We start from the raw sequence: 15,567 nt of genomic DNA, 5'->3' as shown, positions 1-15,567 counted from the left end.
TTTATTTCATTTTAAAAGTGAAGGACGAAAGAAACTTTTACTACAATGTGAAGGATGATACGCGCCATTTTTCCATGTTTATATTGACACCAAAACAATTTTAGTATGTTACCAGGGCATTCAGTTTCATATTAACTGCAAATCCATATGGCATTCCATTTGGAATAAATGGATAGATATTCAACATATTCGAGTTAAAAGGATTAGATAATTTTTTCAAAGATTTACAATTAGCAACGCTTCTGAAACCTTCCTCAGATTAGTGAAAAAAACACACCCAAAAAATGCATTTGTCGATTAAAGAAGGTTTCCCCCAATGTGTTCCTCGTATGATAGAAAACATGAAAGGGTATACGAGAGTTTCTATGTAAGGATACAACTTCCTATCGAACTTCTGAAACTTTACGGACGAGGTTCTGGGTTCTAGCTAGGCAATATCAAATCCTACTGACTATTCCTGATTTTGGAAAAAAAAGAAAAAATGGAACTAAGACACGTTTAATACATACCAGATTATATTGTGTCAGTGATTGGCAATGGAGACTCCACTTTTATATAGTTCGAAAAATTAATGGCACCCTCATGGACCTCTGTTGAAAAAATTTGGCCGTACTATAGTGAGGCAGTTTGGTAGTATTTTACAGGCCAAGTTCTCTTCAATTTTTAGTGAAGTTCAATGGAATTAAACTGCCGATGGGAGGAAGAAAGGAATGAGATGGTGTCTTTTTTTCGTTAAACTGCCATGAAATTGTTATGACCTGCCTTTATCGTATGAGTTATGTGTAGAAATATCGATTGGATACTAAAGACAGGTTGGCAAGGTGAGGCGTCATTGCTGATCCGTTGTGTAACGGTTGCCATGAATACTTTAGCCATTGATTTCTTCAATGCTCTTATTCAGCTATGTGTGTGTGTGTGTGTTTTTTTTTTCTTTTTTGTCCAAGTTTGTGGAATCAGAACTTTCTCTCAAGTCTTGGCCGTTTGTTCCATATCGAGACATTGCCCCGGAATCAAGTCACTCTGAGTTGTCCCAGAAAGTTGCCCTGGAAATCAAGCTAATTTGCTTTATCTGCTACATTGTGGCTGAGATAAAGTCCACAATTCACTTTCGGGGAAGACTTGGGACTCCAATTATTGAATACTTGAAGCGTAATCTTGTGCAGACTTGGACTTGGACTTGGACATTTCAATATGTGATAAAGAAGAAGAAAAGATGGATATCTTCTTCTTTTTTTTTTGGAATAAAAATTAGTACAAAGATCATTGTTCTAGAAGTGCAATCTCCATCACTCATGTTTTCTTAAGGAAGAACATAGGAAGGGGATTCCTTTCGACCATGCCCTGCCCGTCCCCTTCTTTCCCAGCCCCATTTGGCCCCCGATGGGTGAATGCTACCACTATCTCAGTCTTTGCATCCTTCATACTCTTGTCTCCTTTCGATGAATAATCTAATCAAGAACCAACTTTATTTTAAGTAATGTACATCCAACCTCATTTTGCATGTTAAAGACTTAATTTGCATCCTTGAGCTGGCAAAACGTCCCAAATTACCTCATTTCTTGGTACTCTTGATAGAAATAGGTGAAATTAATATGTGCATGTACAATATTTTTCTTCATTGACAAAGGAGAGTGGCTTTATTTTTTTTTCCTAGTAAGGTCGACACAGCCCATTTTTTTAAATGATAAAGGAGAGCAGTTGGGGTGCACGTAATCCTAAGTATCCGTACCTCTCTTAAATAGTGTGAAAGATTGGGATGCGTCAGTAACTTTAGATTGTGAATTAGTTAGCATTCAATTTTATGTTATTTGATTTTATTATTATTATTATTATTATTTTTGTTCAAGAAAGATTCTAAATCTTACAAGGATAAAAAATAAAAAAAAAAGAGAATTTGAGAGTTAAACTAAAGATCTCAGGACATCCTGATTAATGTTGTCACCAAATTGAGTTAGGTCATGAAGACGTACGTGCGCAAATATAATTTGCAAAGTAAGACTATAATAATACTATTGTTTGTGAAGTTGCACCAAAAACAATAGAAAGGTAAACATTAAATTGATAAAAACATTAAGGATACAGAGTGGAATTAGGGCAAATTAGAAATTGCAAGAGAGACGGTCGCAGGGGTTGTAGTTTTGAACTTTGATCCCCTATAAATTTTGAGAAATACTTTTGAAGTCCTCCTCTCGCTACCGTATAATTTTGGGAGAAAGCCCCATTGACTTCCGCCTCGCCCCCTCCCCAAGCTTTTGCTTTAAGAAGAGCTCTTAAAATTTACACATCAAATGTTCTTAGATTTTGCATTTGGCTATAGTTGGTCCACTTTTTATAACTTTCGTTCCTCATTTGGGACAATGCTCTTTAATTGATTTAGTTGTGAATTCTCTTGGATAAAGTATTGCATTTTAATATAGCAGCTAGATCTATTAATAGTTGGTCTTCCTTTTATACAAATTATCTCAAATAATTGAAATTACAATTGGTCGGAAATTCTTCTCGTGAAAATCTATAAGATATATATGAAGATTATTTAATCCATACTTCCTATTTAAGATCCGAGAATGACTTATTTTCCAAAATTAGAGAGTATAGAGCAACTCATTTGTAGTTTACATAGGTGTCTGCATCTCTTGCTTTATTTCAAGTCATCTTGTGATGACAAGAATTTTCTTCTTTCTTGTTTTCTTTTGTTAATTTTGTGTAAACTCAAAGATTTTTTCCCTTAAACATACTTCTACATGTCATCAAATGAAGTTAAAAGATAGGAAGCAAAGATTTTTTACTCACACCTTCAATTTGCTTCTCATTGGATTATATTTGAAAGAGTGGGAAAAAAAAAAGAGATAAATTTGTATCACTATATGCGAATGTTAACACCGGCAAAGTACCTTTTTGTATTTGTAGTCACCTCATCACCTTGACGACTATGGCACTGTCTGCAATGAAGACTGCAACTGAGGAAAACGATTGAACGATGAATTTAAGCAATACAATTTCATAGATTTACGTCTAAGATCAGCAAAATTTGTTTGTATGTCTTTCGGCTTGATTGTGAAGATGAGTATAAAATACAAAATTGTGTTCTGTGTCGAATGGGAAGATAATGTTCCGATTATGTGGAAAAATGGCATTGTAGTGTCGTTGTACATCCCAAAGTCTTGGTCGTCTTGGTTTGTCTTAGCCCGTTAGCCCAGAATACACGTCGAAGACTAGTAAAAATGTCTTGGAGAAAAAATAGATGAAGAAGTTGAGAGAGCGAGTGCGACTGAAAGTGAGTTGAGAGCGAGTGCTCAATATAGCCACAAAAATTGGTGTAATGAACGGTTGTTCTTGACAGGTGTTGAGTTTATACAACAATAAATATCTTTTCAAATAAAATATAAATTTTACATATAATGGTGAAAATGGTCGAATCCACAGGGACTAAAAATAATTCGTTTCTTCTAGAGCACAGAGTAAGGGAGATTTTTATAGAAATGAGAATAATTAAATAACTCAAATAACAAGGCCTAACTGATAAGTTATTAAATTGAAACATTAATAAATAAATTCTAACCAAGGAATAATTTCGGAAATGGTTCACTAAAATTGATCACTGATGCAATAATAATTTAACTTATTAACGGATAAATAAAGTTATAACTGTCAAACACGCGATGACAATCAACTTCTTCTTGCTATATTGGTGATTAAAGTACGATCGTTAACTACTGTCCTAGTCAAGAAAAATCCTAGGTACGACCTTAGAGTTCAATTTTTCAATTGCTTTAAGAATTAGAGAAGCCCTATTCTACCCAAATAAGACGTTATGAAAGTTATTTTAAATTAACTCATGTGTTCCCTGACACAAATCCAATCATGCCAGTTACGATTATTGTAAAGCAGTTAAATAATTACGGATTTAACTACTCTAATTGATTTTAGGTTATTAGATTGAATTAAATATCGAGCATCCTTGATATTCAAACAATATAATAGCAATAAGAAATTAAATTAGAGAACGTACGAATACCAGTAATAAAAGAATTAAATATAATCAATTCGATCTCACAATTTTAGATGAACCAAATCCTCTGTTATTTTTTATTAGAATAAAGTGTTTAGTTCATCATCATGGAAAAAGCCACGCTCGAAATATTTGAGTTTAGTGCTGCAACCATTCTCCAAAAAGTGCGATGAACAAGAAAAGAAAAGACGTCTGTTCATTTCTTAAGACAAAGGAGAAAAGAAAAAGTTACGATGCTATTTTTTTTGGATTTCATCTCCTATATCTCCTATAAAAAGATTGTTTCCAAAAAGTCAAGATAACTAACTAAACTGGTGTTGCCTCCCACGTGAATGGTCCAGCGGTAGCGTCTCTCACAGGTGACTTTTAAGGTTCCAAGTTCGAGCCTCCGCTCCGCTGGATTCCTCCGTGCACTTATCGCGTTCGGGTCGGGTTGAGGCGCCGGGCCGGGGCCGCAGGGGATTAGTTGAGCCCTGTAAAGATTGATCCGGACACCCTGTGTCAACAACAAAAAAAAAAACTAAACTGGTGTCCTAATAGAAATAGGAGACTAGTTATGCGCTATAGAGTCTGACTTCCATGGCTTCAAACCGACTAACCTAGTTAAAAACCACGTTCTTAACTTCTTTTCGCTCCGGATCCCTACAAACAACACCAATCACCAAAAATAAATAGAATCTACCAATTAATGCAATGCTTGGCCAAAATTAAGGGGAAAACAATCATAAATTAAATTACAAAATGTAACCTATTAGTTCTTTTCGAAAAGTGCCTGTATGGAAGGACACGAGCACTTAATGTTGTGAGTCATATATGTTTTCTTAAAGATCAAAATGTGAACGAAAAAGTTATCCAAATATTCTTTTAAGCGTAATCTGCATCTTTTTATATGTTTCTACGGTTTTAATCTTTAAAAGATTATGTAAAAGGGTTTTTTTAATACTTTCTTCCAAGTTTTTTAGACACTTTCTTCCAATTTTGGTAATTTAATTCTTTGATACTTCATTTGTTGCTTGTTGGGTTTAGGCACTGTCATTTTTTATACTTTCATTTGATAGTTTATTTGCTTAAACAAATAACTTTTTGATCCCAATTAAAAAAACTTTGGCCCAACAAGTTCAATCACCTTTCAACTTTCATTTTTTTAAAAAAAAAATCAATTTTCCAAGCATGTTTCTAATTTTAAAGAAGATCGAGTTTAGTTTGAAGAGACATTAGCCCGATTAATAAGAGATTCATGGTTGGATTCTTTTGTCTTTTGTATTGGATTCTATTGTTTAATTATTATACAAATTTGGATTTTATATTCGATCATCATGTGTTGTTAAAGTGTATGTCTAGAGTTATGAATGAACTTCCTGTATCTTGTTTGTGATGTTTACTTGGTTATTTGATACTATGATTCTGAACAAGTTATTTAGCAATTTTATTTATCTAATCATGATTATTGGACATTAACTATGGTAATTTCAATGTATTAAATTTGCAATGAGAATTAAAATTTAACACTAAATGCACTCATGAGAGTAGACGTGCACTTTTTTTTTTTTTTTGCTTTGGTGGTATTATTTCATGTAATTTCACCGACAAAATGAACTTGTAGTTAATTTTATAACTACGAGAGTAGTTATAGTTTGATAACAAGTATAGATGATTCGCTACAAGAATATGTTTTGCATAGATTAGGAAATTATACCGTGTTTAGTTAAGATAATACATTCAATTAATCAGTAATTTTACTTGTAAGAGTAGGAAGGAATTTCATAACCCTAGGAGTTTTTTAATGTCATTTTCACTTTATTTAATTTTATGATTGTAGATTAGATTTACTTGCTTTAATTTGTGGTTATCTAAAGAATAAAGAAATTGAAAACCATTGGTAATTGACAATTTTTCCTGGGGGATTGACACCTAATATCCCCTATAAATGATCTGGGAGAAAATAGAGGGTATTTAGGTTTTTAAAATTTGATCTAAAGTAAAAAATAAAAAAGAACCAGCGTTGACTTGCTATTACAGAAGTATGGTTTAATCTGGAAGATAATTTCAAAACCAAATTTCATCCGGTCAGAATTCACGCTATTATTGTCTCTATCTTTGTCCTGGCATACGTGCATTAGATTAGATGTACCAAGTGTCTGTTATGTATATATATAAGTACATGTAATAGACATTGTTAGCCCGTGTCTGTTGTCTTAAATGCTAGCAAAACTGAGAGTATAATCATGAAGAAATTATCTCACTTGTATTTTCCCCTTGGACTCTTCTTGCTAGGTTCTCTCTTATCTTGCTTAGCCACGACCGCCCCCAACATTACCACTGATCAATCAGCCCTTCTTTCATTGAAAGCCAAAATCACTGGGGATCCTCACGAAATCTTGGCAAGCAACTGGTCGGCTACTTCCTCAGTTTGTGACTGGAGAGGAGTCACTTGCGGCTCCCGCCACAGCAGAGTCACTGCCTTGAACATCTCCAACTTGGGCCTTACTGGCACCATTCCTCCACAACTGGGCAATCTCTCCTTTCTCATGTCCCTTGACATGAGTGGGAACAACTTTTACGGAGAACTTCCCCATGAATTGATTCGTCTGTCCAGGTTACGAGTCCTTAGTTTAGGCATTAACATGCTTAGCGGAAATATTCCCCCTTGGGTTGGTTCCTTCCAACAACTCCGACACTTTTCTCTAAAGAACAATAGCTTTACAGGCTTTATCCCACCTTCTATCTCCAACATGTCAAAGCTAGAGACGTTCAATCTGCAGGTTAATTCTCTACAAGGAGCAATACCAATGGAGATTGGGAAATTAAAAATGTTGAAGCGAATAGTCCTGGACTATAATCAGCTTTCAGGTTCTTTGCCATCGGAGATGTTCAATATTTCCTCACTGGAAGCTATTGGTCTTCAAAATAATAGCCTGTCTGGCAGTCTTTCATCCAACATATGTTCCCGTCTTCAAGGGCTCACATGGCTTGACCTTTCCATTAACGAATTAAGTGGCATGATACCAGCATCGTTATCGGAGTGTTCAAAGCTTCGTGTACTGGGGTTGTCATACAACAACTTTAGTGGAGTGATGCCGGAAGAAGTTGGGAACTTGACGGCGCTCCAGGAACTATATCTTAGCGAGAACAATTTGATTGGAGTGATACCGGAAGGATTTGGGAACTTGACGGCGCTCAAGCGACTATATCTTCGCCGGAACAATTTGATTGGTACCATCCTAGCTCTTGAATTTGAGCAGATATCATATAAATGTGCATGTAACTATATGCTCCATGTTTTAATTGTCATTTAGGGAAATTTGACTAAGTGTAAAGAGGCATTTACATAATAAGTTGCGTGTATTAATAAGTATCAATTGACCTTGGTATGCATTACAAAGTTCGTAATCTAATGTAACTTTGTTTTACATCTTAGAATAAATATTTCAAAGCTAATTAATCTCATGTCACCAAAGCTAGAAACATCAATTCTCTAAGAGGGACAATTCTAATCGAGATTCGGAATCTAAACAAACCGAAGATAGTGAACATCAACAATTAACAATCAGATTTCCTGCCCTTTGCCATTGGAGACTATTACTTTTGCTGGTAATAGCCCAACTCTTTTTGCATTTTTGCTGAAATTAGAAAAAAAAAGAGCTACATATTACTAGTTATATATTCTCAAACAATTAAATAATATATTGATTAGTAATTTGAAGGAAATCCGGAGGTACACAAATTATAGAATAACATAAAGGTAATTTTACTTATCAAACCTGAAAAAATAGTTGGTAACACTTTCGGTAACTAAAGAAGAATACAAAGAATTTTCTTATTAAACATATGTGGTAGTAAAAAAGACCGTATAACATTTCCAGACGTAATAATCAAAATATGAATCACAAAATCACCTCAGCAAACTACCAAAGCTTAGGCTTCCCTTTTTTTAAAAAAAAAATTTTTGTGTGAAGTTATATATATATATATATATATAAGCTTGAATCTTTTTATATGGTTTTTCTAGATTTTATCATGTTTGTAATTATTAAGCATATTAATCTGCAAAAAATATATGCATTTATCTGAAAGAAAAACCAATTCCTTGTTGATTATATACGCAAATTTGCCTTTCTATTGTCTTCAAAGCCTATTGACTTAAATATCTCTTGGTTGTTGTAAAAAGCAATTACTTGTAAATTCTTTAAAACATTCTGACATGAGTAAATTAATCCGTAGCAGGCACTAACATTTGTAAACGGGTTAATCCACTAGGTAGCATTCCGCACGAGCTTGGCAACCTAAGGCATCTTGAAGGATTTAATTTGGGCTTCAATAGCCTAACTGGATCCATACCAGCCCAAATATTCAACATCTCGACACTGCAAGTACTGGACCTATCGAACAATACGCTTTCTGGAACACTTCCGTCAAACACGGGTTATGGATTAATCAACCTTGCTATGCTTGTTCTCTTTTCGAATGAGTTTGATGGAGTGATACCAACCTCAATCTCAAACGCGTCTAAGCTGACTTTTTTAGAATTGGCTGGAAATAGATTCAGCGGTCCAATTCCAAACTCTCTTGGAAACCTAAGACTTCTAAGATATTTGGATCTTCATGATAATCATTTGACAACGGAACCTTCATCGAGAGAATTGAGCTTTATCAGTTACTTAACAAATTGTAAGTATCTGAAAATTTTAGATTTTTATGAAAATCCGCTGCACGGATTTCTTCCGATGTCAGTTGGGAATCTCTCAACTTCTATGGAGGGATTCTATGCATATGGTTGCGGGATCAAGGGAAGCATTCCCGATGGAATTGGGAATTTGAGCAGCATAATCGTTTTGAATCTAGGAGGAAATCACCTGAGTGGGCCCGTTCCAAGCACAATGGAATACTTGCAAAATCTTCAAGCATTGTTTTTGAGTGATAATCAATTAAGTGGTTCAATTCCAGATCGCATTTGCAAGTTAAAGAGATTGTACCAAATCTATCTGGGGCAAAACCAGTTTCGTGGGTCAATGCCATCATGCTTAAATAATATAAGTTCCCTGAGAGAAATTGACTTTGCCGGGAACTTATTAGACTCAAGCATACCTGCTAGCTTGTGGAACCTCACTGATCTCTTGACGTTGAACCTGTCATATAATTCCTTAAGTGGCTCACTACCTTATGAAACTGGAAATTTGAAGGTAGTAACACTATTTGATTTGTCAGGAAATCACCTTAATGGGAATATTCCAAGTTCCTTAGGAGGCTTGCAAAGTTTAGCAAAGCTTTCATTAGCACAAAATAAACTTCAGGGACCTGTTCCAGACTCTCTCAATCAGATGTTAAGCTTGGAATTTTTGGATCTATCCAATAATAATCTATCAGGTCCAATACCAAAGTCCTTGGAGACACTTTTATATCTCAAATACATTAATCTTTCTTTCAACCGCTTAAGAGGAGAAATTCCCTCCAGTGGTCCTTTCAAGAACTTCACATATGAATCATTCATGTCTAATGATGACTTGTGTGGCGCTCAGAGATTTCATGTTCCTCCATGTCCTTCTCCTCGGATTCACAAACCCAGTCAGAAGAAAGTATTTCACATGCTAGGCATTCTATCAGGTATTGCAGCAACAATAATTGCTGCTACAACTGCTGCAATTTTACTTTTAAGATGCAGAAGAAAGGATGGGATTTCAAGAAACACTGATTTGTTGCCCATGGGATTGCCAAAAATGATTTCATACTATGAACTTGTGCAAGCGACCAATGGCTATGATGAAAGCAATTTACTTGGCAAAGGGAGTTTTGGATCTGTATATAAGGGTATTTTGACGGATGGGACAGTTGTAGCTGTGAAAGTTTTCACTTTACTAGCAGAAGTCACTTCCGGGAGTTTTGATACAGAGTGTGAAGTTCTACGCAGCCTTCGCCATAGAAACCTAACCAAAGTGATTGGTAGTTGCTCTAACCTGGACTTCAAAGCCTTAGTGTATGATTTCAAGTCTAATGGGAGCCTTGAGAAATGGTTGTACTCCCACAACCATCGCTTGGATCTGCTGCAAAGGATAAGCATAATGATGGATGTTGCTTCCGCATTGGAATATCTCCATTTTAGTTATACAACACCAGTGGTTCACTGCGATCTGAAACCTAGCAACATATTACTCGATGAAAGTATGGTTGCTCATGTGAGTGATTTTGGCATGACAAAGTTTTTGGATGAAGAAAATAGTGTTCTGCATACCAAGACACTTGCAACGCTTGGATACTTGGCACCAGGTTTGGTAAATTTGACTTCTTTTTAGTTGCTTTTTTTAATCTATTTTTTCATGAATTATATGTCAATCTTCCATGTTTTCTATTTTTTTTCACTTTAAGCGTGATAGATTGCCTTTCATATCACAGAGTATGGACTTGAAGGGCAGGTGTCAACGAGAGTTGATGTTTATAGTTTTGGAATAGTTTTGATGGAAACCTTTTCAAGAATGAAGCCTATCGATGAAATGTTCAAAGATGATTTGAGCCTGAAGAGTTGGATTGAAGAATCTCTGCCCAATGCAACAACTCAGGTTATAGATGCAAACTTACTGGGGCGACAAGATGATCATTTCAATGAGAAATTGGAGTGTATTTCAGTGATCTTCAAATTGGCTTTGAGTTGCTGTGCTGATTGCCCGCGAGATCGGACTAATATGAAGGATGTTGTGGCGGCACTTCAAAAGATAAAACATCAACTTGAGTCTTTTCCCAATATCTCGGCATAAAAGTACGCTCTTTTACTTAATCCAACTGATCAAGTTTGCTCCACTCAAATAATCTTTCCAATGTCTTTTGTTGCAGGATGATGCCAAGATTTGAAACATGAAGCAAAATAAGTTATATTATCCACCTTAAGTATGCTGATATATCAATAATATATTATTAAGATGCCAAAGTTTTTTTTTTTTCTAGTCTCTAAAAATCTTGTTCTGGCAATCTATTTGTATGTGCCCAATTTTAAGTTCGTTTTCTTAGCTGTCATTTGAAAGGCATCCGGAGGAAAAACTGCATTTGCATAGTTCTGTTTCATGACAATCTTTATTAGAGTTATATATTTTGCACGCTTAAACATGTTTCTTCCTTTTTTCTTTTGCTTGTGCGACCAAGAACCTTGAGTTGGTCGTGGCACTACTAGGAGTACAGTGGGTGGAACTTGAATTTCTTGAGGGGTAGTTAACTTAACTAGTTAATTTAATTTGTTCATTCGATGATAGTGGTAAATTCGTCTATAGAAGGACTGTCGTTGTCTATAACCTTTTCTTTGTCACTGTCAAGGCCAAAGTTAAATCTATGATACACTTTAAGGCCAATTTGACAAAAATTAAGGCCAATTTGAACATTTTTGCATTTTCGAACCTGTATTTGAAAACAAGCAGTACTTGAAAAAAAAAATCGTTTTGCATTAACTAAACGTACAGTGGAACTAAATATAATATGATTTACAGAAGATATCTTTTTGGTATGGCCTCGCATGAGATCCCGCCAGACCACTTCAGTTGTGAGTTAGAAAATGCGAAAACAATGGCCATTATAATAAGTTGTTTTGAGTATTATGCATCAAATGAATAATCCTATTATTATATGATTAAACCTATGTAGCTAGGAAGGTTGGGCCTTAACTAGTTAAGTTTGTCTTCTTACAATCTCAACCAACTTGTGAAATTAGCATCAATGTGTAGGGCTACGCTCAATATACTTCAACATCAAAAAAGTTCTTGAATTTACTCAAGATGGGCTGGACCAAGTTGAAAATGGTTCTTCAATGGGTACTAATCTTGCCCCGAGGACTGTAATGGTCTTATCTGAAACGACCACCAAAGAGTCTAGTTTTGTGGTTGCTTACAATATTGGTTATGGGAAGGTCTACAAATGGTTTGGGACTTTGGCAGTCGTCATGCTGAATTTGAAGCTGATTTTCTCTTGAATGTTTTAGCTGATCATGCTTACTATAAACTTATATGTTAAAGATAGAAAATCCCACATGGGATTGTAGTCTCTCTTAATTCTAGAGAGAAGGCAAAACATATATGGATGTTTTGACGAAATTTAGTTAGAATTTACAATGATGCGTGACCCTGTTACATGATCACGCGGAATTGTTACAAGAATTGCACTTTTCGAGCTGCATTTCGCCGTTCTACGAGAACTTTAACTTTCAGGAGCTTGCAAAATATTTCATGTTGTTGATAAATTGAGCGAAGAAGCAATTTTGCCATGCATGTATCATATGTTTCACTAAAATTGTTATCTGTTTTCATATGTTCATTTCTCATTCAAGAAGGATGGTATAAGAAGCTAAAGAAACGGGGAAAAAAAAGAGAGACCTAGTGTCTCTTTCAACCCTTTCGCACATTCCCAAGAAGGAGGTGTAGTAAAGAATTTAAGTTAAATAGATTTTACTTCCTCGTTTGAGAGCTCTTAAAGAAAGAATTGCATCCATGGACTCATTAATGGCGGTTTGTAAATAGCATATATGGAATACTGCTCTTTACACTGAAGTTTCCCAAACCCATAGCTTTTGCATCTAGAACTAAGATGGATAGCAGTCACAAGGGCATAAAGAAAAGAAAAGAAAAGAGTCATGACTGTGTATATGGACGCCAAAACAGTTTCTGTATATCACTTACCAGTGCATTCAGTAACATATTAATTGCAATTCCTTATGGCATACCATTTGGGATAAAGGATTAGATACTCAACATGTTCGAGTTAAATGGATTTTAAAAAGATTTTCAACGAGTGGGCTTTTTGAAACCTTCGTCAGAATAAGTGAAAAAAAAACAAACACACTCAAAAAATGCATTGGTTGATTAAGGATGGTTCTGCAATGTGTTCCTCGTATCATAAAAAAGTTAATTAACACGAAAGGGTATGCGCTGAGTTTCTACGTGAGGATACAACTTCCCATCAAACTTCTAAAACTTGAGGGACAAAACCCTGGGCTGCCAATATCTAGTCCTATTGACTATTCTTGATTTTTGAGAAAAAATGGTGAAACTAAGGCACATTTAACACCAGATTATATCGTGTCAGTGATTGGCAATGGAGATTCCGCTTTTATATGGTTCGAAAATTAATGGCACCCTCATGGACCTCTGTTGCCGAAATATGGCCGTACTATAGTGAGGCAGTTTGGTAGTATTAAACTGCCAATGGGAAGAAGAAAGGAATGAGATTGTGTTTTTTTTTTCTTGCGTTAAGCCAGCCATGAAATTGCCAATGTCTTTATCATATGAGTTATGTGTAGAAATATCGATTGGATACTAAAGACAGTTGTGTCCATTGTGTTCTTGGCCTTTTGTTCAAGTCAATCTGCAATACATTTTTCTATAAAAACTCTAAAAAATAGCAATTCAAACGGGTTTTTTGATTGTAGATTGGAAGTCTTGATCATCTCGTGGAAAGTCTTTATGACAGAAGTCTGCATTTACAAAATATAAATGCAGCCTTCAAATTTCTTAATGTTGAAAACGAAAGCATTTACAACCTCACCAAATAAACAGGCTGGAAACGACTAATTTTATACACTACTCTTTCATGGAGTTATTCTCGTAAGCATTTAATGGTTCCTCTTATGAATGGATGCATTTTCTACTTAGCTGAACGATTGTTTGGTTTGAAAGGTTTTGATGGCAACAAATTTTTCTACTTAGTTGAACGATCTACAAAGATTCGTTAATTAACCATATATGCTGTTCTGTTGAACAGCCCAACTGATATCGGTATAATTCAATAACGACTAGTTTATGAAGAGCACAAACAGTTGACTTTATAATACATATCGGCATAGACTGTCGGCAGATTGAACGTACAGGAAAGTAGCTTTGGTGTGTTGATCAACATATTGTATCCCTACAGCTCTTCATGCTACGGGAGATTCGAGTGGCTTGGGATGGGTAGGTAGCTTCAAGTGTGAGCCATTTAGCATACAAAAATGTAAAGTGAATATAAAATATTACTTTAAAGTCTATAATATGAAAAAAAATGTGTCATGTTTAAGTACTTACATCAAATTTAGTGGTTAGTGAGGGGTAAAATTGACCAAACAAGAAAATTTCTTAACGTTTTTCTTCTTGACATTTTTCTTAACCTTCATTGGGCTTTGATGAAATAATGAGGCAATTTCATCTGTGACGTCTTTTAGAACATATCTCTTGATGTCTTGGTCAATTTTCTAAAAATTGTGGGCTCCAAGCTCAAGATACCAAGAACACCTAAACTTGCAACAGTTTCTTGGGAGAAAAAAAAAACGGAATATAGAGCAATGGCACAATGTATGGCTAATCATGGAGTGATAAACAGGAGTTGATTTTTTTGGAAATATATACTTTTTTTTTTTTTTTTTTTTTTTTTTTTTTGTCAACACAGGGGTGTCCGGGTCAAGACCCGAAGGCGGCCCGACTAATCCCCTGCGCCTGGAGTACAGCGCCACCCCAACCGCACCCAGGCGTTAGGTGAGGTTCGATCCCACGACCTTGCGAGTGGTTTTCCAGCCGCAGACCGGGTGATCTAACCCGGGGGGCTGGAAATATATACTTGTGGTTTACATTATTTGAACGATGGTCTATGTTGAAAGGATGAGACGGAAGACTGTTAATACAAGGTTAACAATTACTTTTGAAGGGAAGACCTGATTCTGGAAAGATGATGGTCCTTATTAATTACTTTTTGAGCAGTATTACCCAAGATTTAGTTAAGCATTTGTTTCCTAAAGAAGAATCACAAGATTTTAGAAAAAAAAAACTACTTAAAAAAAAGAAGAAGATTAACATATATTTATTTGAATTTGGAAGAAAAGTCGATTGCCAAGTTCCAATAGGACAGAATCGGTGCTATTATTGTCTCTATCTTTGTCCTCGCATACGTGCATTAGATGTTTTGAGAAGTCATTTCAACAAATTCTATATGGATTTGTTAATTAACTATTTATGCAGGTTTTGGGACACCACAACTCGGCATTGACAAAACTTTATACTTCAACTAAGAAAGTGTATAAAAAGAAGAGACTTTGAATAACGTAATAAAGCCATATAAATATATAGGTGCCAAAACACTGTCTATGCGAATTGCTAGCGTATCAAATGGTAATAGAGCTTGACTTGTGCCAGAAAATGAAAGAATGCTTGCGAGGATAAGAACCATAAATTAAATGTCGCCCACCTGTCATCATCTTCATAAAGCTCTAACATTTTGGCCGAGAAAGTCCAACATTCACTTTCAAAGAAGACCTTGACTACAAAGATTGGAGACTTGAATTGTTTTGGGTTGTAGTTTTGAACTTTGATCCCCCATCAATTTTGAGAAATACTTTTGAAGTCCTTATCTCGCTGGCCTATAATTTTGGGAAAATGCCCCATGCCCATTGCCTTCCACCTCGCCTCCTCCCCAAGCTTTTGCTTTAAGAAAAGCTTTTAAAAATTTACTCGTCCAATGTTCTTAGATTTTGCGTTTGGCTATAGTTGGTCCACTTTTTATAACTTTCGTTCCTCATTTTGGACAATGCTCTTTAATTGTGAATTCTCCTGGATAAAGTATTA

The 15,567-nt window shown here is 35.4% G+C and overlaps 1 protein-coding gene across 1 annotated transcript; it reads left to right on the top strand.

The window, feature by feature from the left end:
* Positions 1-6,193: 6,193 nt before the first annotated feature.
* LOC113731098 (uncharacterized) lies at positions 6,194-11,101 on the top strand. Its single transcript, XM_027256167.2, has 4 exons — positions 6,194-7,222; positions 8,234-10,270; positions 10,397-10,757; positions 10,832-11,101. Exons 1-3 carry the CDS (start codon positions 6,235-6,237, stop codon positions 10,753-10,755), a joined length of 3,384 nt encoding a protein of 1,127 aa, XP_027111968.2. The 5' UTR covers positions 6,194-6,234; the 3' UTR covers positions 10,756-10,757; positions 10,832-11,101.
* The last annotated feature ends 4,466 nt before the right edge of the window (positions 11,102-15,567 follow it).

Source organism: Coffea arabica, chromosome 2e, assembly GCF_036785885.1.
Source record: "Coffea arabica cultivar ET-39 chromosome 2e, Coffea Arabica ET-39 HiFi, whole genome shotgun sequence".
Classification (NCBI taxonomy): domain Eukaryota; kingdom Viridiplantae; phylum Streptophyta; class Magnoliopsida; order Gentianales; family Rubiaceae; genus Coffea; species Coffea arabica.
Note: the sequence above shows the minus strand (reverse complement) of the source record. Positions and strands in the feature narration are given on the sequence as shown.

Bases quoted from the DNA above. Each gene is read 5' to 3' on its own strand.
- LOC113731098 (XM_027256167.2), top strand. From the start codon at position 6,235: ATGAAGAAATTATCTCACTTGTATTTTCCCCTTGGACTCTTCTTGCTA. The intron at 7,223-8,233 runs GTACCATCCTAG...AATCCGTAGCAG, and splicing joins TCGCCGGAACAATTTGATTG to GCACTAACATTTGTAAACGG. The intron at 10,271-10,396 runs GTTTGGTAAATT...TTCATATCACAG, and splicing joins GCTTGGATACTTGGCACCAG to AGTATGGACTTGAAGGGCAG.